The following is a 25268-nucleotide window of genomic DNA, read 5'->3' as shown; positions in this document are numbered from 1 at the left end:
GGTATGGTTCAAAGATAGGATATGGCTTAATTAGCTGGAGCTGATCTTTCTTCTGTCCCGAAATATCAATAAACATATTTTGCCAGAACTTTTTATTTACAGTCTTTCCGCTGTCCTCCGTCACTTTTTCTGGCTTAAACCAGCAGACAGCACAATATATGGTTTACAAACGTTAGACACATGACTAACAGGGTGATTTAACTTGGTTAGCTTGCATCCATAACTCTCTAAAGATGTCCAGATAAGATTTCAGCTCTGGTTTGGTCAGATTCTTACCCAATATTGGATGGGACATAACGATGCAAACTGCTCATGAGGTTTAATACCCATCTTATATCTCAAAGCGTCCATTGGGTTCACAGGACCAAGCAGAAGTAAGCGTCGAGAAAATTGGTTCTCTGTCTTAGACAGCCCTTTCACTGATGTATGGCCCCAAGGCTCTGCACTGTATAGGCCTGCTGCAAGTTCTTGCACTTTATAAGCTTCGCCGGCGAGGCCAATCAGTTTGTTCCCCCAGCTTTTGGCAAATCTGAGAACGCCACCTGCAAATTGACTCAATGTTGCCTCACCTCTAAGTTGCTGAGCTGACTATACCAACTTGTAATAAAACCTAACTCCTAAGTAATCACATAGATTGACGGGGTCCAATGGAGTTCTGTAGATTTTTAAGGAATTCCTCAATTTGGGGATGCCCTTTATGATCATATATTTTGTTTTTACAGTATTAATCTGCAATTTCTTTTAATTGCAGTAATTTTCAAAATGATTCAAAAACGTGTGCATAGCTAATCTGTACGTGACAGAAGCATGGCGTCATTCGCGAAGAACAAAATTGCCATTTTCTGGCCCCCACAATCCAGTACATTAAGATTTAGGGACCTCAGATAGTTGCCAGCATAATTGATAAAGATATTGAACAAGGCCTGTCCTCAGACGCAAACTTGTTTGACCCCAATATTTATGCTAAAGCTTTTAGTAATATCCCATTTTGGACCGTACCTGACTGATGCAATATTGTTACTATATAATTGCTTGATAGCAGATACTAGTTTTATTGGGCACCCCATGTCTAATAATGTTTGCCATAGAAACTCGAGGCTAACAGTATCAAAAGCCATTTTTAAAACTATATAAGTGATTACTTGCATCTAAAAAATGCTGGTCATGTCCTTGCGGGGATAGTGATCTTCTGCACATGTTTTTCCACTGTCCATTGGTTAAATCCCTATGATCTCGCATCTGGTCCAAATTAAATGACATTTTATCCACAAATTTCGCTTTTGATATTACACATATATTTTTAAGAGGCTCCTCACCAATATAGAATGTCCATTGTAATGTTCGTAGATTCATAGACCTATTTATAGCCATATCCCTCAAAATTATAACAACCAAATGGAAAGATACTTCCAAAATTTCATATCAGGCTTGGTGGAATTTGTTATGTCATCACAACACGTGCTTTTGCTATGTCAGAGCCTTTACTGATCAAAAAGGATTTGTTATGGTCACCTTTCATGGTATATCTCTCTAAGTATGTTCCTTGACTATCTATGCTCTTATTTAAAGTACCCTTTTCTTTCTTTATCATACGTTATAGTTTCTGATTTTGTATTTTATCTCTATTTTACTCCCTCCCTTCTCCCCTTCTGTCTATTATTTATATATTTATGTATTTATTTATATATTTATTTATTTATTCTTCTTTCATTTTCTCTCTTTCTTACTTCTTTCTTTTCTTTCCCTTCTAAAATGCTCCTTTTCCTAAGTATAGTTTTAATTCCCAATTATGGGACTGTTTTTGAAGTATAATGATATATTAATATTCAACTCTTCATTGTAAACGGTTTATTTTGTAATGATGTTTTACTACGTTTATAATTTGCAATAAAGCTCTTTAAATTTAAAATCTATATAAGTTAGGTATCATTTTGACTTTTTGATTCTGGTATACTTGAAGCCGATGTTAAGTAGCTGCATTGCTTGATCAATTGTTCGTTGCTCCTTCCGGAAACCTGCCTGTAATGCGTTGATGATGCCATTGTTACTTAGCCAGGCATCTAGGCGAGTATACATAGTTTAGCCTATATTTACCCGCTTACGTTGAGTAGGGAAATTGGTTGATAATTAGCAGGGTCATCCCAAGTCCCTTCTTGTGTATGGGGACAATTATTGCAGATCTCCATGATGCTGATACACTCTCCTGAAACCATATTGCATTATAAACCGCGGTTAAAATAAGCACTCATGAAGAAAGCTCAAATCTGTACCTGTCCACTGGGATCAGATTGGGACATGGGGTCTTGTTTTGCTTACGGCTAAGAATCGCTAGCCAAACTTTGCTTTCAGAGAATTCCATAGTTGTTCATTTACTTTCTGATGTGCTCAGTGGTATAACACCTTTGATCTCCTCTGTGAAACATTTTACTGAGTTAATCTTTTGCTGCTCTGGTTTCTTTGATTCGAAAGACTGTACAATAATTCAAAAATATTTGAACCAGGAGGCAGGTTTAATAGTACTCTCCAACTGTCTTGGGATACATTGTGATCCCAACTTAACTAGCTCCCAGAAGCGACTGGTGCTTTTACTTCTAAGGGCTTCCGTGAGTATCTGACAGGCCTTTGCTTATACTTTACTTTTTTTATATTTAACAAGACACTTATACTTTTAACTTAGTTCTTGTAAATGATTTTCTCCGTCAGGATTATCATACTGTGATTTCAGTGCCAATTAAAGAGTAGATTTTAACCGTGTGCACTCTTGGTTGAACCATTCTATATATATAGGGTGTTGAAATTACTGGCATTCCTACAATCCGGACCAAATTGTCAGCCTCCTTGCCTCTGAGTCAGGTTGATTAGGTTTCAAATCTAGGAACAATCTCTTGGTCATTATTTGGCCTTGTATGCCAATTACTGGACTATCTGTTTGTTGTTATATGCAGTGCGCTTTTATGCAGCTCCGGGGCGAAAGTAATGTTGGGTTTTGTTCTTGTAGGCACATTTAAGCATCAGTAGATCATGATCACTCTCAATTCTTTACTGGACTACAAAGTCATCGACCAGCTGCCATGAGTCCTTATTAATTAAATATAATATATCATGCTTCTATGCCCCCCTGATCAAAAGGTGTGTTGAGCTGGTTAGTCGAAAAGGCATAGAACCATTTAGTGGGTGGAGGTCATTTTTGTGCACAAGGGACGTGAGAAAAGCTGTTCTCCTAGAGCGATGACTTAACAAGGTCCATGGATAGGTTTGCCTATGGATATCATGATTATGCAATACATCTATATTGGTTATGGTATCATCAGGTTTGGTATTAAAGTCTCGGCAGATCATGATAACATGTTGTTTTGCTTGTGGATTATAAAAATATGAAGGTGCCACAAAATTTTGTTCAACAATATCAATTTGCTTCTCTAGCTCATTTAATTACCTATAAAAATCTGATTGCAAGTCTAGCAAAAATAAATATTTATCAGGGTTAGCTCCCAAGAGTCGCCAGAAATCACCAACATTTGGAAGTTCTTTTTAATTTGGGAGAACACTTGGGCAACTGTATTTAATTGGGTAGATACCAACATGGTGAGACCACCTCTTGGTTTTCCTCTATATTCTTTTGTGGCTTTGGAAGTGAATGCATTAAATCCATCTACAACAGTCTCATCCAGAGCACAGGTCTCATGGAAGCAACAAATTGCATTTGATTTTGGGTAGATACCAAGATGGTGAGACCACCTCTTGGTTTTTCTCTATATTCTTTTGTGGCTTTGGAAGTGAATGCAGTAAATCCATCTACAACAGTCTCATCCAGAGCACAGGTCTCATGGAAGCAACAAATTGCATTTGATTTTGGGTAGATACCAAGATGGTGAGACCACCTCTTGGTTTTCCTCTATATTCTTTTGTGGCTTTGGAAGTGAATGCAGTAAAGCCATCTACAACAGTCTCATCCAGAGCACAGGTCTCATGGAAGCAACAAATTGCATTTGATTTCACAAATTTTACAGTCTAAGTCATCTAACTTTGATTTTAGCCCAGCTATGTTCCAGTTAAGAACTAATCATATGATTTAGGCTAGTACCCATATTTTTAAAGTATTGCCCTTTATGCAAATTTCAAACCTGGCTGGGCAGTCACACCTTCATTTCAACTATGGTAACTGCGATGCCCTTGCAACCATTCAGAATCCATCCATGGGTTAAGGCTATTTTAATTTGTTGTTGGTCATTGATCCACAAAAGCTGAATGTTAGACCTGGCATCCTTGGTGTGATTTCTCCTGACTTTTTGCCTATACCTCCTGTAGTTTTGACTACATACTGAACGTTGTTTATTCTGGTATTTGTACTCTGAGTACTTTACCACTGCTAGTCAGGGTTAAAGTGTAAGTGTTCCCAGTCTAAATTGGGATTATGATTGGTTGTCCTTGATTGACATATTAGAATTACTAGTAAGTCCCTAGTAAAGAGCATTGTGTGTGCCCAGGGTCTGTAAACCAAATGCTACTAGTGAACCTGTAGCACTGACTGTGCCATACACATTTGTAGCTTTGTAACCATGTCTCAGGCCTGCCAGTGCACTTTTAAACTGCCATGTCGACATGGTACGTGCAAACACTTGCCAGGCCCCACCCTGCCCTCTTACTACATGTAAGGCACCCCTAAAGTAGGCCCAAGGTAGCCGCAGGAGCAGGGTGCAGTGTATGTAAAAAGCAAGACATATACTGGTGACTGGTGTGTTTTACATGTCCGCACAGTGAAATACTACAAACATTTTTTCCCGCTATTGCAATCAATCCATCAATCAAGACATTTGTAGAGCGCGCTACTCACCCATGAGGGTCTCAAGGCACTAAGGGGGTGGTGGGAGCAGGGAGCAACTACTGGTCGGACAACCAGGTCTGGAGGAGTCTCCTGAAGGTCAGCAGGTCTTGGGTCTGCCGTAGGTGGGCGGGGAGGGTGTTCCATGTCTTGGCCGCAAGGTGGGAGAATGACCTGCCGCCGGTGGTCGTTTGATGGATGCGTGGGACGGTGGCGAGCGCGAGGTCGGCGGAGCGAAGCTGGTGGTTCGGTGTGTAGAAATATAGTCATTTGTTAAGGTATGCTGGTCCGGCATTGTGGAGTGCTTTGTGGGTGTAAGTGAGGAGCTTGAAGGTGATCCTCTTATTGACAGGGAACCAGTGCAGGTCTCGCAGGTGGGTGGTGATGGGGCTGTGGTGAGGGTGTCTGAGGATGAGACGTGCAGAGGTGTTTTGTATGCGTTGGAGTCTCTTCTGGAGTTAGGCTGTGGTTCCTGTGTAAAGGTCACTGTCGCAATCCAGCCTGCTGCTGACGAGTGCTTGGGTGACCGTCCTTCTGGTTTTGGTGGGGATTCATCTGTCGATCTTTCGGAGCATGCGGAGGGTGTTGAAGAAGGAGGAGGAGACAGCGTTAACTTTCAGGGTCATAGAGAGCATGTAGCCCAGGATCAACCCCAGGTTGCGTGTGTGGTTGGTGGAAGTCGGGGCAGCACCCAGCGTGGCCAGCCACTAGGAGTCGTCCCATGCAGAGGGGGTGGATCCGAGGATAAGGACCTCTGTCTTGTCCGAGTTCAGTTTCAGCCGGCTAGTCTTCATCCTGTCTCACAACGGCCGTCATTCCCTCGTGGAGGTTGGATTTGGCAGTGGCTGTGTCATTGGTGAGGCAGAGGATCAGCTGGGTATCATTGGTGTAGGAGACAATGCTGAGGTGGTGTGCTCGGACGATGTTGGCGAGCTGTGCCATGTAGATGTTAAAAAGGGTCGGGCTGAGGGATGATCCTTGGGGTACGCCGAAGGTGATTGTGGTGGCTTCGGATCGGAAAGGGGGGAGGCGGACTCCCTGGGTTCTGCCGGTGGGGAAGGAGAGGATCCAGGCTAGGGTTTTTTCTCGGATCCCTGCGTTGCGGAGGCGTGTGCGCAGGGTTTGGTCACGCACGGTGTCGAAGGCAGCTGAGAGGTCCAGGCGGATGAGGGCCGCGGTTTCGCCGTTGTCCATTATGGTTCTGATGTCGTCAGGGGCGGCGATGAGGGCGGTTTTGGTGCTGTGGTTGCTGCGGAATCCGGATCGGGAGTGATCCAGGATGTTGTTCTCTTCCAGGAAGCGGGTCAGTTGTCTGTTGGCTGTCTTTTCAATGACTTTCGCTGGGAACGGGAGAAGGGAGATGGGTCGGAAATTCTTCAGGTCTTTTGGGTCTGCCTTGGGTTTCTTGAGTAGGGTGTTGATCTCGGCGTGTTTCCAACTTTCCAGGAAGGTGGCGGTCTCGAAGGAGCTGTTAATGATTTTTCGGAGTTGCAGTGCGATGATGGCGCTTGCCTTGCTGAATATGCGGTGGGGGCAGGGGTCGGAGGGTGAGCCGGAGTGGATGGTGTTCAGGATTTTCATGATGACTTCAATGTTGACGTGGTTCCAGGAGAGTAGGAGGTCGGTGTATTTCGTGGGTGTTGAATCAGGGGTGTTGGCGTCTGTTGTTGGCGTCTGGGTGTCGAAGCTGCTGTGGATGTCTGCGATCTTGCAGTGGAAGAAGTTGGCCAGGGAGTCGCAGAGTTCTTGTGACAGTGGAATGTCGTTGGAGCTGGAGCTGGGGGAGGCGAGTTCTTTCACGATGTTAAAGAGCTCTTTGCTGTTATGACCGTTGTTGTTGATGCATTCCTTGAAGGAGGTTCTTTTGGCGGATCAGATGAGTTGGTGGTGTTTGCATCTGGCGTTCGTGAGGGCGGCGTGGTTGTCTGGCATCTGGTCATTGCACCACTGCTTCTCGAGTCTTCAGCAGGTGTGCTTGAAGTTCTGGAGGTCAGTGTTGAACCAGATGGCTCTTGTGTTGGTGTGCTGTTGAAGGGTGTCCAGATCGGAGTGAGGGTGTTGGCGCAGTCGTCGATCCATTGTCTGAAGTTGTGACCTGCTGTGTCGGTCTCGGAGGGCTCGGGTGGAAGGTTTCGGGCAAGAGTGGAGATGAGCTGGTCTTCAGTGACTTTTTTCCAGTTGCAGTGTGGGATCCATTGTGGTTGGTTGTGCCCTATGTGTTCCTCGAAGGAAAAATGGATGCAGTTGTGGTCGATCCAGTGGAGTTCAGTGGTGTGGCTGAAGGTGACATGGTCGGTGGCGGAGAAGATGGGGTCGAGCGTGTGTCCGGCGGAGTGAGTGGGTGTTGTGATGAGCTTTTTGAGTCCGAGGTTGGCGAGGTTGGCAATCAGGGTAGTGGTCTTACTGTCGTTGGCATTCTCGGGGTGGAAGTTCAGGTCCCAGAGGAGGATATAGTCTGTGGAGGCTAGGACGTGGGTGCTGATGAGGTCGCTGATGGATTCGCTGAATTGTGCACGGGGTCTGGGGGTCAGTAGACGAGGGTTCCTCTGATGGGTTGTGTTTGACATGGATCTGGAAGTGTAGGTGTTCGGCCATGCTGAGGGAGTCCTCGGTGTTGGTTGAGACTCTGCTGGTGTTCCTGTGGATGATGGCGATTCCTCCTCCTGGTTTGTTGTTGTTACGGTCCCTGCGGGTGATCTTGTAGCCGTCTGGGATGGCTATGTCTATGTCAGGCGCTGAGGAGGTGTTCATCCAGGTCTCCGTCAGGAAGTCGACATCCGGGTCGGAGGATTCAAGCGGGTCCCAGAGTTTGACGGCATCTTTGTGGACTGAGCACGTTTTTTGTGGTCAGCGGTGGTGTGATGGGCGTGCACTGACTGGTGTATTTGCAGTTTCGGCAGGTGAAGGGACCGTGGGTGAGCTTTGGGGTGGCCTAGAAGCGGGTGGAGGGTCGGCCGGCGTTGAGTGCGTGGAGGGTGTTGGAGTCGTAGCGGCATCAGGTGTTGTGGTAATAGCAGGAGCCAGGCACTGGCTGCTGTCCAGGCGCAGATGGGCTTGCCTAAGGCATGCCCGCGGCACGACCGCGCAGCGGTTGCCATTTTGTAGAGGAGGGGGGCGGGAGTAGAGGTGGAGGCGGGAGTGGGCTTGGTCAGGGGGTGGGGCGCATGGGAACAGGACCAGCAGAAAAGCGAGAAGCGCTAAGGCGCTAAAACAGTGAAGCAGTAATGCTCCAGAATGTAAAACACGCAATAGCACACAATATACAAGTCCCAAAATACACAATATAAAAGTTCCAAAAAGAGAACCAAGACCTGAGGCAGAGTCGGCGTGAGGCTTGAACTCTGCTGAAACGGACTGTGGGCGAGCAATCAGGTGGTGGAGCTGCCAGAGAGAGTGCTGCCTGGACCGGGGGTCAAGGCTTTACACGCACTTCCCCGCAGTGGTCACCATTATGTAGGGGAGGGTAGCGGGAGTAGAGGTGGAGGTGGGAGTGGGGCTGGGTCAGAAGGTGGGCCACGTGGTAGCAGGACCGGCATAAAAGTGGGAAGCGCTAAGGCACTAACACAGTAAAGCAGTAATGCCCCAGAATGTAAAACACACAGTAGCACACAATATACAAGTCCCAAAATACAAGTCCCAAAAAGAGCACAAGACCTGAGGCAGAGTCAGGCACGAGGCTCGAACTCTGCTCGAGACGGACTGCGGGCGAGCAATCAGCTGGTAGAGCTGCCGGGGAGAGTGCTGCCTGGACCGGAGCAAAGACTATCTTCCCCATAGGCTATCATTGGAGCTGCTTTGCAACATCTTACAAGTGTAACTTGTAATATGAGATTCGTAGTTTGGGGCTCCCTGAACTCAGAATTAAAAAATACACCTTTTAGTGAAGTTGCTTTTTAAATTGGTTGTTGAAAATGCCACTTTTAAAAAGTAGAAAGTCTGCATTTTCTTGCTTTTCCATTCTGTTTTCTGCCTACCTGTGGAATCAACGTCTGGTTTAAACTAACAGGGGCTGCTCGTGCATTCACTGTAGCTAGTCTCACAAAAGGAGCTGTGGTGTACCCTGCTTCTCCTGATGGCCCATTACCAAGCTGATGGGCCTTTCTGAGCTAGAGTGGTGGGAGGAGTTGTCACTGACACCTGAATGGGGTTGTATCTGTCCTCTCACAATTCTTTCTCTACCTCCCCGTAGTGTGTCTGGGGCCAAGGCAGGGAAAGGTAGGATCTTGTGGACAGCAAAGACTTTCCTTTGAAGCATGTCTACTTCAAAAGCCCAAAGGAGTATTGGACCTGCAACCCCACATTCTTGGAACGTTTCCGGAACTGTGGACTCTATCAAGAAGAACGAAAGAGCTGTCTGGAGGAGCACTGACCCTTTGCTGTGTTGCTTTGCTGGGTTGGCCTGCAGTTGCTACTTTTTCTGTGAGCAGTCAAAGGACTGGACTTTACTTTCTTGAATCTTGCATTCCAAGTTCTCGGAGGGCTTGTGTGTGCTTGCCTCCAGTCTTAAGGCCATCAAAGACGTCATCTATAGTCCCCCTGAACTCCTCTGCTAGGAGTTCTGACCACCCATGTGATGCCAACTCCAGGTCTGGGCCTTTGGAGGTGGTTTGTTTGCTTCAAGAGCTGAAAATTCATGCATCATCCCTTCAATGCTGTTTTTCCAGCCGCAAGCTTGACGTGCAGTTGAAAAACAAAAGCATTGCCGCAGTACGGTTCAAACATCGATGCATTGCCTGTTCACGGCTGGAAGAACCACCACAGCCCGAGTCCAGAATATCGAGTCTCTGATGTCCGAGATCCCTTCTCCGACTTCACCCCAGGCCCTGTGTGCGGCTGATGGAATCAACGCACTACCCGTCTGCGGCTGTGGAAATCGATGCAGTACCTGTTTCGCCGCTGCATTGACCCAGTGTGTCTGGATTTTCCATGCATTGCACCTGTGTGCCAAGTTTTCACTGCATTGTTCGCAGTAAGGAGCAGCCTCTGGAAATCAACGCATTGCTTCTCCTCGCAGTAAGGAATCAACACAACACTTCTCCTGCCTGCAGCAGAACTGGTGCCTCCATTCCCATGGGATTCAAGAATTGACGCATCACTTGTGTTTGCCGATGTATCCCTCCTTTACAGCTGTTTTTCATCTTGAATTTTGAAGCATTAGTTACTTTGTGCTAAAATCAATGCATCCATAGAGTTCTATGGACAAACATGCTTAAAACTTTAAAAGTGATATCTTGAGTTGTGTATGTTGGATTCTTGTCATGTGGGTCTTGTTTTGTTTAGATAAAGATTGGTTATTTTCTAAAATAGTGTGGTGTCCATTTGTAGTGTTTTCACTGTCTTACTGTGTGTTGTATGTACAAATGCTTTACACATTGTCTCTGGGATAAGCTGTACAGCTCATGCCAAGCTGAGCAGGGGTTATCTTGGGTGTGCAACTCTCTTACTCTGAATAGAATAAGGGTCCCTGCTTGAACAGGGTGCAAGTCACTGCCAACTAGAGACACCCATTTCTAACATTGAACCACCATGTGTCTTCTTTGACCACTTTAAAGTACAGGAAGGTGCAGGTTTTCCCACAATGGATGGTTGGACCAGCACAAAACCATGTATCTCACAGTTGTCTTTGTCACACAGCAGGACTCACACCTCCATTTTCTGTGTAGATAATGAATATTATGTCAAAAATAGCAACTCTAGCCAGGAATCCACATCTCCCATTTATGAATTCAGAAAAGCAGGTTCCATCTACCCCTATTTAGGGTCCGGTCAGGAAGCAGAGAAATACTCCTCTGGGTGAAGTCAATGCCATTTGAGGGGGCTATAATGACATTTCATTCATTGGTGACTATACTGGACATGGCATGCACTGAGGCTTGAAAAGTGAAACAAGGGTAAAGCACTGGTTCAGTTTGAACACAGCCGATTGTGGGAAAGCAGATGAGGTCAAAATTAGGAGAAGTGGTAGCATATATTGGTCTGTGAGAAGATTAGGTAGTTTATTATGTAAACAATGCATGATATGTTTTTCTTGATGCCTGGCACTCTGGTAATGAGGGAACGTTTGAGTGTTGATCCTAAGTGCATCTAAAGGAGGGCTGGTTCGCTGACGTAGGGTTTTAGAAAGCCATGGGCATCTTGGAAGCACTGCATTCATTTGTTGGTTGTGGTGGCATTCATATATAGGGGTTTGAGAAAGCTTATGAACCCTTGCCCAGAGCCCACCTGCCGACCCCACCGACCCGACACCACCGCCCAAAACCTCAGACAGTGGATCAACGACTGCGCCAAAACCCTCGCCCTGATCAAGAATCCCTCCAACAGTCACACCAACAAGAAAGCCAGCTGGTTCACTGAAGACTTCCGGGCCTCCAAGCAAACCTGCCGAAAGTTGGAGAAGATATGGCTCCGTGAACAAACATCGCACAGCCACGCAGCCCACAAGAACGCCACCAGCAGACACCATCACCTCATCAGATCCGCCAAAAGGGCCTCCTTCTCGGAGAGCTGGAACCACGCCGAGATCAACGCCTTACTCAAGAAACCCAAGGCGGACCCCAAGGGCCTCAAGTATTTCCGGCCCATTTCCCTGCTCCCATTCCCGGCAAAGGTCATCTAGAAGACCGTCAATGAACAATTGAACTGCTTCCTAGAGGAGAACAACATCCTGGACCCTTCCCAGTCTGGGATCCGCAGCAACCCCAGCACCGAGACTGCCTTCATCGCTGCCACAATGACATCAAGTCCCTGCTGGACAACGGGGAAACGGCGGCCCTCATCCTCCTGGACCTGTCAGCCGCCTTCGACACGATCTGCCACCACACACTATGAACATGCCCCCACAATGCCAGGATCCATGAGAAGCCCCTGGACTGGACCACCTCCTTCCTCTCCAGCAGAACACAAAGCGTCCGCCTTCCTCTCCGAAGCCACCGAGATCATCTGCCGCGTACCCCAGGGCTCATCCCTCAGCCCAACTCAGTTTTTTTTTTTTTAAACCTTTATTATCGTATGCACAATACACAGCGTCTGCCTACAACCCTATCGGGCCGGCCGCTATGACAATCGACAGTATATCAGACCACATTGTGCTGCGGAAAAAGCCAGAAATAACATCACTACGGTGCAGTGGCATCAAACATAATAGGAAGGATCACGTAGGTTTCATTTTATAATTTTGATGAAAGTGAAACAAACAACACAAACACTCACATGGTAGGAACAGTGTCTAGGGCACGGGAGGGGGGGAGGGGGAAATCAATCTAAAAGAATAAAGGCAACTTTCTGGGGGGCGGGGAGACGGTGAAGAGGATTATTGAAAAAGCGTAGCAGTCAGTCTATAGGAACGTCAATTACGGGGACGAGGGAATATTAGCAGTATGATCAAGTGGTGGAGTACAAATGTCTCCACAGTATTCATTCCATTGTGACCAAATTCTGCCCCATTTCTTGGGCCGGCCCGAGCCTCATATACCGTCTTCTCCCGAAACATGCACCAGTCCATGTTTTCTTTCCAAGCACTTATCCCAGGTGGTCTGTGGGAGCCCCAGAGTTGCGCTATATCCCTCTTGGCAACCATGTTGCCCAGAGTGATCCAAAAGATCTGAGCAGCCGTACAATCCGTAGGCTCCCATACATTAAGCAGGCAGCGCCTCGCCTCAGGGAGGAGGGAGACCCCGGTGACTCGCCCCATTACGTCATGCACTCTGGACCAGAACGCGGAGATCACCGGACATTCCCATATGATGTGGAGAAAGGTGCCATCCATACCACAGCCACGCTTACACAACCCATCAGTCGAAAACCCCATCCGAACCAGACACGTACCAGTCATATAAACTCGGTGGAGGATCTTTAACTGCACAAAGCGAAGGCGGGCCGGAATAGCCACCTCCCTGGGGGAGGAAATCGCCATTTGCCAATCCTCGTCATCCAGTTCGAGGCCATCTGCCGTCCAAGAGGAGCTAAGCTTCACCAGAAGATCAGCCCTGGTATTAATACGTTTTTTGTAAATTAGAGAAATCGTACTGTCCGGCACATGGCCGTCCAGAATCCGATCCTCGAGCGGGGATGATAGGGGGATATCCGTCCCAGGGGGGAAAGCAGAGAGTAAGGCGTGACGCACCTGAAGATAACGAAAATATTCCCTGTCATCCAGTTGATACTCCACCTTCAGGGCCTCGAAGGACTTAACTGTACCCCTGGCCCAAAGATCCTCCACCTTGCTAATACCAATCATCTCCCATCTGTCAAACCCTTTCGTACGCCACAGGCCACCCAATCGCTCTGAGTCATATAGCGGAGTCATTCGCGTCAATCTATCACTCCAACCTGTGGCCACAGTCGCATCTTTCCATGCATGCACGGCGCATTTCGTAGGTCCGGTCAGAAGGCGGAGTGGTGCCTTTGAATATAAGGCCCTATTAAAGTTGCCGCCCGGCAACAGGAGTTTATCCATAGCGAAGGCGGGAGTGGGCCCCGGGGAGTACGTCACGTGGTTAATCGCGCTGAGCTGTGAGGCCCAGTAGTAACGCCTGATGTCCGGAAGGGCGATGCCACCATCGTACCACGGGAGCGTGAGCTTAGATAAGGAGATGCGAGCCCGTCCGTCCCAAATTAACTGCCTCTGAAGGCCTTCAACCTCGCGAAAGTAACGGGAGGGAACAGGATCAAACAAATTCTGCATGGCATACAAAAATCTAGGAAGGGACATCATTTTAAAAAGTGCTGCGCGTCCCAATGGGGACAGGGGCAAGCCACGCCACCTCCGCACATCCTGTTTGAGGAGACGAAGAGGCGCGTAGAGGTTACGGTCATACCGTACAGAGGAATCCATGGAAATGAAAATCCCCAAATATTTGAACCCAGTCTCCGCCACCTGAATCGGGAATCTACGAGGTAGCGGAGGCAGCTCTCCCGCTATAACATACACACACGATTTGTTCCAGTAATTAACGAGCCCCGAGTTCTTCCCAAAAGAGGTGAGAACATCAAAGAGCACGTTGAGGGATTTCTGAGGCGAGGTAAAATAGAGCAGAATATCGTCTGCGTACAGAGAGACGCGATCCTCCAGGTCCGGTGCCCACCGGATCCCCTTAATCGAGGGCTCCCAACGAAGCCATGCCGCCAGTGGTTCCAATGCCAGAGCAAAGAGAAGTGGAGAAAGCGGGCACCCCTGTCGGGTGCCACGCCCCAATGCGAACGGTCCAGAAACTCTGCCGTTAACCATGACTTGGGCCAACGGTTGTTCATACAGGAGCCGCACCCACGCGATAAAGTTAGGGCCAAAACCGAACTTCGACAGGGCCGCCCATAAATATGGCCACCGTGGCATCCAGGGAGGCCACGGCAGCGGGTTCAGTGAGGGTCCCAGCTCTCGCGAGAACGCTGTGGAGTCTACGGAGATTGAGCGCCGTATTCCGATGGGGGATGAAACCGGACTGATCCGGATGGATCAAGTCACAGATAACTGTCAGTAAGCGATTAGCAAGGACCTTAGCCAAGATCTTAGGCTCGGCGTTGAGCAACGAGATAGGGCGATAAGAGGTGCACCGATCACGAGGCTTGCCATCCTTGTAAATGACTACTATAGAGGCCAAACGCTGGTCGGGAGTGAGGCTGCCCACCTCAAAAGCATCAACAAACATAGTGCGCAGATGGGTCGCCATTTTATCTGGACGCAGTTTGTATAGCTCGATAGGTAAACCGTTAGGCCCCGTAGCTTTACCCGATCGCAAGGACCAAATGGCAGTGGCAATCTCGTCCACCGTAATAGGCGCATCTAAAGCGGAGCTGTCTTCCTCCGACACACAAGGAAGCGCGATGTCACGCAAAAGCAAGCGGGAGTCAGCCTCGTCTCCATCACTCACAGACCGGTACACCGTTTGAAAATGGTCCACAAAACATTCAAGAATCTCCCCTGGATCAGTCACACACACTCCATTCTCACGGGTTATCACAGGCACCACACGGTTCAGTCGCTCAGATTTATCCAACCACGCCAACAACTTACTAGCCATATCGCCCACATCATAGAGCCGGCCCAGCTGATTCATACGCATCACTTTAGCAGCGTCAGTCACCAGGGCCCTATAATCTGCCTGTTTCAACGCTAAGGAGTGCAAAATTACATGGGTATCGTCGCCACCCAAGTCACTTTCAAGCGAAGTAATTTCTGCCTCAAGAGCTAACACATTTTCTCTCCTGGACTTCTTATCAGCGGCAATAAAGGACAACGCGGAACCCCGTATGACGGATTTAAAAGCCTCCCACAAGATAGTAGGGGAAGAGACGGATCCCTCATTCTCGTTAAAGTAACAGTCAATGGCTTTAACTAGGTCTGAACGAAGCTGAGGACTCCTAAAATGCCAGGGATGAAGATGGGGGACCCTACTTCCAGAGGAGTATCCCACCGAAGCCTCAAGTAACAGGGGGGAATGGTCAGAAATACCCCTGGGAAGATGTCGGACCCCACGCACCAAGGAGGTATTAGCAGTTAACATCAAAAAATAATCAATCCTCGAGAGGCTGCTGTGGGCACCCGAGTGGAAAGTGTACTGGGCTTGTGTAGGGTGTTCACAACACAAGGAGGGAGGTACCCTAGGAACCAATAAGGGACCGGGTCAACAGGTATATAAAAACAAGGAAGAGGTCCCTGGTCGTTGAGGATATACCTTATGTCGTAAGATAGCTCCGCCAAGGTGTCTATGGGGGCTATCTTTGACCTAACAGAGAAAACTATCTCTGAGATTCAATATACACACAATCACTAAATGGAGGCTAATAGTCAGTAGAGGAACTCTGTGTACAATCCTTCAAACATTTAAAAACACTCTAGTATTCACCATTATTTAAAATCAACAATTTATTGTTCAAGATTAATAACATTATGCGATCTAACAATACATAAAAAATACAATCAATCACAAATTAAAAAAACAAAAGTCGACGCGGCGTTTCGGTGGCTTGTGTCGATGGCAACACCTTCTTCAGGACGTTTTTTTTAAAAAATCTCTCAAGCTTTTTGAGGGATTCTGACCATAAAAAAATATCTCGAGGGTGCAGTTTTTTGTTCATTAATCTGCCTCTCTTATTGTTTCTTCATTACATGGAATTTAAAGATACTTATTCCACCTGAACATCAATTCATATATATATTCAGTGCTGTATCAGGGGTGACCACCGTATGTATATTCAGATTGGATACAAATTTCTTTTATATATGTCACGGATTAGATGCAATACTATCTTGAAGTAGAGGGGAGCTTGGGGCTCATGTGCCATTGTATATGCTTGCTTCCTTCTACAGTCTTGCTTATTATTCTTCCGTTTTTTTGGGATGACACCGTCTTCATATGGAACAGCGGCCTCCCTGTCACCTGGTCCTGATACAGCTTATTCCTAGAGAAGATGTCGGACCCCACGCACCAAGGAGGTATTAGCAGTTAACATAAAAAAATAATCAATCCTCGAGAGGCTGCTGTGGGCACCCGAGTGGAAAGTGTACTGGGTTTGTGTAGGGTGTAACATCCGCCAGACATCCACTAACCCAAAAGTCTCGATCAACTCAGTCAGCCACAATTGGGACGATGGCAAAACCCTGGGGGGTAGCCGATCACTTTCCCCCGAAACCACTGAATTAAAGTCCCCACCCATTATAAGGACACCGTCAGGAAGCCCTAGGAGGATCCTACCAAGATCAGCATATGTAGTAGCCTGGAGTCCCGGAGGAACATAAACAGCAACAATTACAATCAGCATTCCCTCCCACCTCCCTGAAACAGCAGCATATCGGCCCGATCGCCAAGTGTGACTTCGTCTATCTCAAGGGGCAGGGAGGACTTTACCATTATGCCGACCCCCCGGGAACCGGAGGTGAAACCCGCATGTGCCACCAGTCGGTAACCTCGGCGATCTAGGGCTTTACAAGCGTTCCCTATCAAGTGGGTCTCCTGCAGCAAAACGACGTCAGGAGAATGGCGTCTAATAAATTGAAGCACAATACCACGCTTAATCCTGTCTCCCAGACCATTAACGTTCCAAGACAGTACTTTCATATCACCCCCCCCCCATCCCCATGGAGCCCCCAAACCACCCTCTCTCGGAACCCCAGAACTAAGGATACAAGCAGTTGTAAAAGTACCATGTGAGAAACCATATACAAAACACAAAGAACAACCAGAACCCCCCCACCCCCAACCAAGAACCCGTTACAACACCCCCCACCCTGCACCCCTGCTGACTTAGAAGCCACCCCAAACTGCACTGTGCCTGTCGCCCCTTCATCAAACTCTACACAAAGAACCCCTAAGGAGGAAGGGAGAGACATTCCCACCCCGCCCCACCCCCGGGCCTAACTGTGAAAGCATATAGATAATACTCTGCAGATAATACGACCCAGGATTGAACCTCAGGAACCAAAATGTCACTCCTGTGCCGATGCACCTCCGTCTGCACCTCCGGGGCCTCCGCTCTCGGTGTCCTCCTTGGGCAACGAGTCCAACCAATCGCCAACACTGTCCGGTTGATCAAAAAAGAATGCACGTCCTCTGTACTCGATGCGAAGGCGAGCTGGGAACAGCATCGCGTACTTAAGACCCAAGTCCCGCAATCGACGTTTCACACCCAGGAATCCCGATTGTTGCCGCTGCACTTAGGAGTAAAGTCAGGGTAGATGGAAATGGAGCTGTTCTCAAATTTCAGCGGGCCATGTCTACGAGAGGCCTGAAGGATGGCGTCCCGGTCCCGAAAGTGGAATAGCCTAGCAATGATAGGCCTCGGGGAAGCCCCCGGCTTGGGCTGTCCACCCGGGAAGCGGTACGCACGCTCGACCGCAAAGACCTTACTGAGGCCTGCGGGAGCAAGTTTGGTCACAATTAATTCTTCGACTAAGAGATCGATAGAGACAGTACCACTGTCCTCCGGCACCCCGACGAGGAGAATGTTGTTCCGTCGGGCCCTGTTATCGTACTCCTCCATGCGTCTGGCCAGTAGATTGTGCGATGCCCTCAAATTACCAATCTCCGATTGTGCTTCCGCCATGTCGGTGACCAGACTGGTGGCTTTGAGGTCCAAGGCTTTGACCCTCTCATTGGTCTTAGCCAAGTCAGCTCTAATAAGGGTAACATCCACCGCCACCGTGTCAATCTTGGATACGATGGCCTCATACTGTTGTCCCATATCCGTCTTGATCCCAGCAATGGCGGCCATGAGGTCTTGAAGGGACACCTCCGATGTAGCTACCAGGTCCGTCCTCAGGTCTTCAAGACTACGGCCGGCAGCATTGGGGGAGCCTTTTGGTTGAGTGTAGCGGTCCATTACGTTGGATTGGACCGAACCCCCACGGGTAGTCACCTTCGTCCTGCGTTTCTCCGTCTCGGGTTTAGTCGCCATATTGGAATAAGCACCCGAAGGGTCTTACTGGATCTGGTGAAAATGGCAGCGATCTGCTGGTCCCCAAAGCAGATATTAGACAAAGAATCGCATCTTGCCGGTCCAGAGCTATAGTCAGAGAGCACAGCCGGTTAGACTACCGGAGCCAGGAATGCAGATTACTTCCCAGATAGTCCGCTCGGAGGTAGAAGGAAACCGAAAGTGAAAGTGACAGCGTCACCGGTTAAGCAGATACCAGGCGACCGTTGTTGTTGAATTGCAGCTCGGCCATCCAGAGCAGCAGAGACCCCGGTCCCGTCCGGGGCTAGGCCAGAAAACGTAGGACGACGTAGAGATGGTTCCCAGGGTCCGATCCCAGCCCTGAAAAGTGCAGCAATATCAGCAAGAGTAGCACTTCAAAAGCCCATCAAAATAGTCAGGATATCAAAAGAATGGATCGATGAGGGCGGCGCGGGTCCGGGGAGCTCTCTGCTCACGCGACCATCTTGGATGCCCGCGTAGCTCCTCCTCCTAGCCCAACTCTGTTTAACATCTACATGGCAACGCTCGCCCACGTCGTCCATCGGCACGACCTCAACATAATCTCCTATGCAGATGACACCCAGCTGATCCTCTCCCTCACCAAGGACACCACACAGCCGAAACCAACCTTCACAAAGGAATGAAGGCCTTCGCTGAATGGAGGAGGAACAGCCAACTGAAGCTGAACTTGGATAAGACGGATCCACCCCTTTGGCCTGGGATGACTCCTGGTGGCCGACCGCACAGGGAACCGCTCCAACACCCACCGAAAACCCGCGCAACCTAGGAGTCATCCTCAAATCTACCCTCTCCATGACTAAACGCTGTCTCCTCCTTCTGCGTCAACACCCTCCGCATGCGCCACAGGATCTACAAGTGGATCCCCACTGAAACGAGAAGAATGGTCACACAGGCCCTTGTCAGCAGCAGGTTGGACTACAGAAACGCCCTCTACGCAGGAGCCTCGGACAAACTCCTGAGATGGCTTCAACGCATCCAGGACACCTCTGCACGCCTGATCCTCAACATCCCTCGTTGCAGTCACATCACACCCCATCTGAGAGACCTGCACTGGCTCCCGGTCAACAAGAGGATAACCTTCAAGATCCTCACCCACGCACACAAGGCGCTCCCCAACACCAGACCAACGTACCTCGACAGACGACTCAGCTTCTACACCCCCAACCGCCAGCTCTGCTCCACCGCCCTCGCCAAAGTCCCCCGCTTCCGAAGAGCGAACTTCGGCGGCAGATCGTTCTCCCACCTCACCGCTAAGACCTGGAACACCCTCCCCATCCACCATCGGCGAACCCAAGACCTGCTGACTTTTAGAAAACTCCTCAAAACCTTGCTTTTTGAGCAGTAGCAGCATTCCCCACCCCAGCGCCTTGAGACCTTCACAGGTGAGTAGTGCGCTTTACAAATTATATGATTGATTGATTGATTGATGAACTATGTGGTTGTAGTTGTATCTTAATTGCTTTGGTTTAGAAAGGTCTGTATGTAAACTAGTTAATCATAAGGGAGAGGTGGTGTGTGATCAGTGGGGGGGCTCTGGCAGCTCTCATGTGCAACACTCTCTGACATTGAGGACTAGACTGCATCATACAAGACTTAAAGAGAAGAGGGAGGATGAGTTAATATGCTGTCTTTGTGAATGGTTTGTTTGTGAGTTTCAACCTCCATTGCAGATACATTTTCCTTTACCTCTTGGTTGGAGGTGGATTATGGACAGGAGAAAGAATATCACATAGTGTGCAGTTCAGGTTTTGGTGATGTAACCTGGACAGAAGGTGTGGAATATACATATTAGACTATTGCCTTTAATCATTAAATGGGGAATCAGAAATATAGAGTTTTAGAATCTGACTATGCTATGGAATTTAGAGGTGAATTGGTTGGCTGCAGTCTTTACCTAGGTTTTGAAACTGCATAGCACTAGGAATATGTCTATCGATAGGTTACATATGATGAGCAGATTCACAATAGATTTGAGGGATGTTTAGTGGCCATAAACAAGTGTTGGTACAAGAGTTTTTTTGGGATGAAGTGAAAGTTAATGGTAATGTTCGATGAGTAATTCTGCATATACCATATCATTGGGATTATGAACATTGAAATGGTTTGTGTGGGAGTGACAGTAATTACATTTGCTTTGGTTCAGATTCTATTCAGCATTTAAATGCAGTTGTGTAGAACACTAAATTGGCAATGTGAAATTGTATTCTGAAAACTCACACTCAGCTGGCACTGTCAGCAGGGGAACATGGCATGAAATATTGCTGAAGGCTCAGTTCTGTGTGCAACACCCACTGATAATGGTCAATTTGTGTGCCCAACTGCTGGGTGAGGTCGCCCCGTTTCTGTAATGTCATTGATTCTCTGCTTTCTTGGCCCCAGTGACTTGTTTAACTTATAATAATGACCAGCAATCAACCATCACTTAGAGAATAGCTTACTGTTACTGTAACTTTGAAATAGACTGAAGAGCTTAATTTTACAATAATTTATTTCCAAAGAACCTGCAACAAAAACTTTGTAATATAGAACACAACCAAGCATGAAAATGTGGCAACACACAAATAACGCTAGTGTTTTTTCCAACAAGTCTGTGTGGATCAACATCTGAGGAAATCACCAGGATTGCAGCAGAATTTGACCAACAGAATGTAAGTAAATTTGAGAATAGAGAGGGTGCACATGAACTGGACACATTTTAATTAAATGCTATGCTATCCTGTGCTATGCAATGCTATGTTAACACACATAGACTGAAGCTTCATTGTGCCGTAGAAAACAATCCGGCACATGCATCAAGGTAGAATTTTGAGAGTCCTTAATTGCGATAAGTAAGGAATCGCAATTAAGGACTCGCAAAAGTCTATACATGTAGGAATCGCTGTAAAAATAGCGATTCCCACACATTCCTTATTTGTGACTAGCAAATTGCGAGTCGCAAATAAGGAATGGCTTGCCATTCATTCCTATGGGCCTACAGGACCATAGGGATGAATGGGAAATTGCATGCGCAATTTGCGAGTACCAATAGGTCCTCGCAAATTGCGCATGAAATTTCAGGATGCAAGGGTGTCAAAACATGAAACTTTGAAAAATGCACAAAAGTGCATTTTTCAAAGTTTTTGCAAATTACCATGAAGTTCAACTTCATGGTAATTTGCGCCCCCTATTAGCAAAAACGCTATTCTCAACTGGTTCTTGCATTACATTTAAGGAATCAAAAATTTTGATTCCTTAAATGCAATCGCAATTAGAAAACTTGCAAATAATTGCGATTTTTTAAAGTGCGAGTGGCAAGTTGTTTCATGCATCGCAAAAGCTAATTTTGCAATCGCAAACGCCCGATTTTTGGCGATTTGCACCTTTTGTGATCGCAAATAGCTTTGATGCATGTGCCTGAATATGACTACTCTGCCTGGAGGTCTGGTGGGTGAGCGAGAACAACAGCTCCCAGCTTGCTTTGCGGCACCAACGCCGCCGACGGAACTGGGAAGCCTGCACGTCAGGAGACGTATAAAACACCTTGGGGCTCCAGCAGCGCGGGACACCCATTGCTCTGCCTGGAGGTCTGGTGGGGGAGCGAGAAATGCAGCTCCCAGCTTGCTTTGCGCCACTAACGCCGCCGACGGAACTGGGAAGCCTGCACGCGCCAGGAGGCGTATAAAAAGACCTTGGGGATCCTGCAGCGCGGGCGCTTGTTGCTCTGCCTAGAGGTCTGGTGGGGGAGCGAGTAATACAGCTCCCAGCTTGCTTTGTGGCACCAACGCCGCCGACGGAACTGGGAAGCCTGCACGTGCCAGGAGGCGTATAAAAACACCTTGGGGCTACTGAAGTGCGGGATGCCCGTTGCGCTGCCTGGAGGTCTGGTGGGAGAAATACAGCTCCCAGCTTGCTTTGCGTCACCAATGCCACCAACAGAACCGGAAAGCCTGCACACACCAGGAGGCATATAAAAAAACACCTTGGGTTCCTGCATCGCGGTATGCTTGTTGCTGTGCATGGAGGTCTGCTTGGGGAGCGAGAAATACAGCTCCAGCTTGCTTTGCAGCACCAACTCAGTCGGCGGAACTGGGAAGCCTGCACATGCCAGGAGGCGTACAAAAACTCCTGCGGGCTCCCGCAGCGTGGGACGCTTGTTGCTCTGCCTGGAGGTCTGGTGGGGGAGTGAGAAATGCAGCTCCCAGCTTGTTTTGCGGCACCAACGCCACAGATGGAACTGGGAAGCCTGCATGCACCAGGAGGCATATAAAAACACCTTGGGGCTCCCGCAATGCCTGTTAGAGCCAGGCGGAGGCTGGGCTGGGCCCCCCTCTAACATCCCTGCCCTACAAACTTCATGAGAAAGGGGAAGAAGAAAGCGACCAGCCAGCTTCAGAAGAGGTAACTAGAACTGCACTTGAATCTTTCTTTGCAAAAGCTACCAGTGCTTTGGACAAAGAAATAGTGAATGAGGAAAGGAGGCTTGCTCACGGACTCGGGGGAGCCTTAACTTATGCATTGAACCATCTTAGCCGTGCCACTACTCCGCTGATAGTTGACGGGATCACAGTACATGACCCCCCTCCCATCTCGGCAGCCAGCCAAGGTCGCATTGCCAGGGGTCAGCTAACGCCTGAGGCTGTTGTTCTTCCCGCCAAAAGGAAAAAAGGTCCAACCAAAGCAGCTCAAGCTCTTACAGCCCAAAAAAACAAGAAAGAGCATCCCCTTGCAGGACAAAACAAGGGCCCCGGTTCCCCTACATTCTAAATCCTGCTCGATCTGTGGCTGGCAGGATGTTGAAGCACACCTTAAAAAACTCATAGACCCGATTTTCAGCCGGCTAGACTCTATTGAGCGAATTCTTGCTGACTTAATGGCAAAAAACTTGAGAATACAATGTGAACCACATGTTGGGGTGGAGGCATCAATAGTACCAGGGTACGCATGTTCTAGTCCAGATGCAATAAGTAGTAAGCTGCATCAGGGTCAAGTAAAGGAAAACTCCATCACAGCAAACATTGACCTTATAGAGGTGGGTCGAGTCACATCGCAGCTGGTCAAATCTTCTTTTGGGTCTAATACAGGCAAGCAGCCATCAATTGTAATGCACACACGATAGGTATCAAATCTAATTTCAATGCCAATCTCAGTGCTAATACATCTAGTACTCATCTCCCTGTCACACTGCAGAGTAGTGGCCCGACTCTCAACTTACCACCTGCTGCATGTCCTTTTGTGATCACTATGGTAAATGTCCCACCACTCAGAGCCTCCCAAAATGAAACTACCATCCAACTGATGGCGAAGGCCAGACACAGGCCACTTAATTCAAAATCATTTCATAATGGCCAGCAGAATACTTTGGGTAGGCCATGGGCCAAAACTAATTAATAACGATTGCATCGTTCTTAACTTTGACAACCGAGGGCTGGTGAGGCACTCACTATGCCAACTACCATCAGCTCCTTCCATACACTCCCAGATCTTTATAGTCCCACTGGGCATCTTCTAAAAAACCACCACCCAAACTCAAATGTAGTCCTAATAATGTAGGACCCCAGGTAGTTAACAATCCAGTTTGCACGTCCCAGTTACATGTGCACAATCCTCTGCTTGGAAAAAGATATGCTGCCCTTGAGGATCTGGACAGCTGCGATTCACTCAGCCCCTTCCTTAACCCACTATCTCCACCCAGCATTTTAGAGTCTAAAGATGAAGAAACACAGCATATGATAGGAGGCTGTTTCACAAAGGGTTGCTCCCCTACCAGCATGCAGATCTTACTAGACCCACTATGCCTACCACCTGTTGCTCCTAGTGGGGTGACTCCCTTCAAGCCTGATGAATGAGCTATTTCAATCATTTCATGGAATATGGCTGGCTTTAAAAATGAAGGGGTGGAGGAGGAGCTACGGGCCGAATCAAGATGGCAGTGTAAGCTCTCGGCTGTTGCCTTGACTGTCCCCGGCCCTAATATCCGGGCACATATCCTGACTTTGGAGCGCAGAAAACAGCGTTGGAAGGTGAACGACGCTCCAGACGACTACTCCGGTCTCTCGCCGACGTTGGGGGCTGGAGTTACGGGAGTCGGAAGTTGCGGCCTGTGTGGAGCCCGCAGCTGGGGACTGCCATACTATCGGGGCCACAGTGCAGTGTCACAACATCGGGTCTCGGCCGGAAGCCGAAGGTCATGCTGCGGTCCCCGTGAGTGTCTGAGGTGGCTTGTTGTAGTGGTGCATCTGCGGCGAGAGGGGCGGAAAACGATGCATTGGAAGAGGCCCTCCGCTAATGTCACCTTGCTAAGTGGCGATCGCAGGAGAGCCAGCGCCATAGGAGCCTCAGTGCAGGCAGTGAGATGCCGGTGGCAGCTCGATTGGGACAGTCTAGAGGGGGGGCCAGGGGTAAGTGGGCGGCCGTTGCTCAGGTTGCGGGGAGCTCCCCCTATCCACAACAGCACGGGTGATACTTTGTAGGACCTGGTGAAGTGGGCCCTGGCACCGGAAGGCCCGCATAAACTTGCCGCCAATCGACCAGAGGCTGGGGTGCTGGCCTGTGGTAGATCGCAGGGTACTAACGGAGGCTTGCTGCAGGTGGGGCTGCCCCTTGGAGGCTACTCCCTGATTGTGGGGGTCTGCATTATTGTGCTATCAGCCGAAGCAGGACGGCTTGGCTGCAGGAATTGGAGATCCAGCCCGGGTGCTCATAACTGGGGTCTGGGAGGAGAGGTCCCAGCCCTTGGATTCAGTCCCTTGCTCGGCAATAGGGTCACCACGTGAAGAGCAGCAGCACGCCACCGACGTCAGTGACCTCGTGCTGCGGCGGGCGGACCGGGGAGGCTGAGGACGGTGTGGCTATGCATAGGTACTGAGGAGTGCAGTAAGCCCCCCAGCGGGATTGGTCCGGATCGCCCCCAGAAGACGCGCATTTGACCAGAAGGCCAGCGACCGTAAGGCAAATGACGGAGCTCTACAGCCCAGTCGTGGAGGGCAACAGCAATCGTTACACCCTGAGAACGGATCTTCTAATGGCGTCTAAGCTG

General features: G+C 48.5%; 1 protein-coding gene across 1 annotated transcript in view; it reads right to left on the bottom strand.

Annotated features, from left to right (window-relative positions):
• LOC147703593 (uncharacterized) overlaps positions 1 to 14838 on the bottom strand; it is a 187145-nt gene extending 172307 nt beyond the window's left edge. The window contains exon 1 of the mRNA XM_086929521.1: positions 14388 to 14838. Coding sequence (XP_086785647.1) covers positions 14388 to 14838 — 451 coding nt within the window. The remainder of the gene's footprint in view (positions 1 to 14387) is intronic.
• Positions 14839 to 25268: the final 10430 nt, after the last annotated feature.

Source organism: Lissotriton vulgaris, chromosome 7 (genome assembly GCF_964263255.1).
Source record: "Lissotriton vulgaris chromosome 7, aLisVul1.2, whole genome shotgun sequence".
NCBI classification, from domain to species: domain Eukaryota; kingdom Metazoa; phylum Chordata; class Amphibia; order Caudata; family Salamandridae; genus Lissotriton; species Lissotriton vulgaris.
The sequence above is the reverse complement of the archived record's forward strand: the minus strand, read 5'-3'. Positions and strand labels throughout refer to the sequence as shown.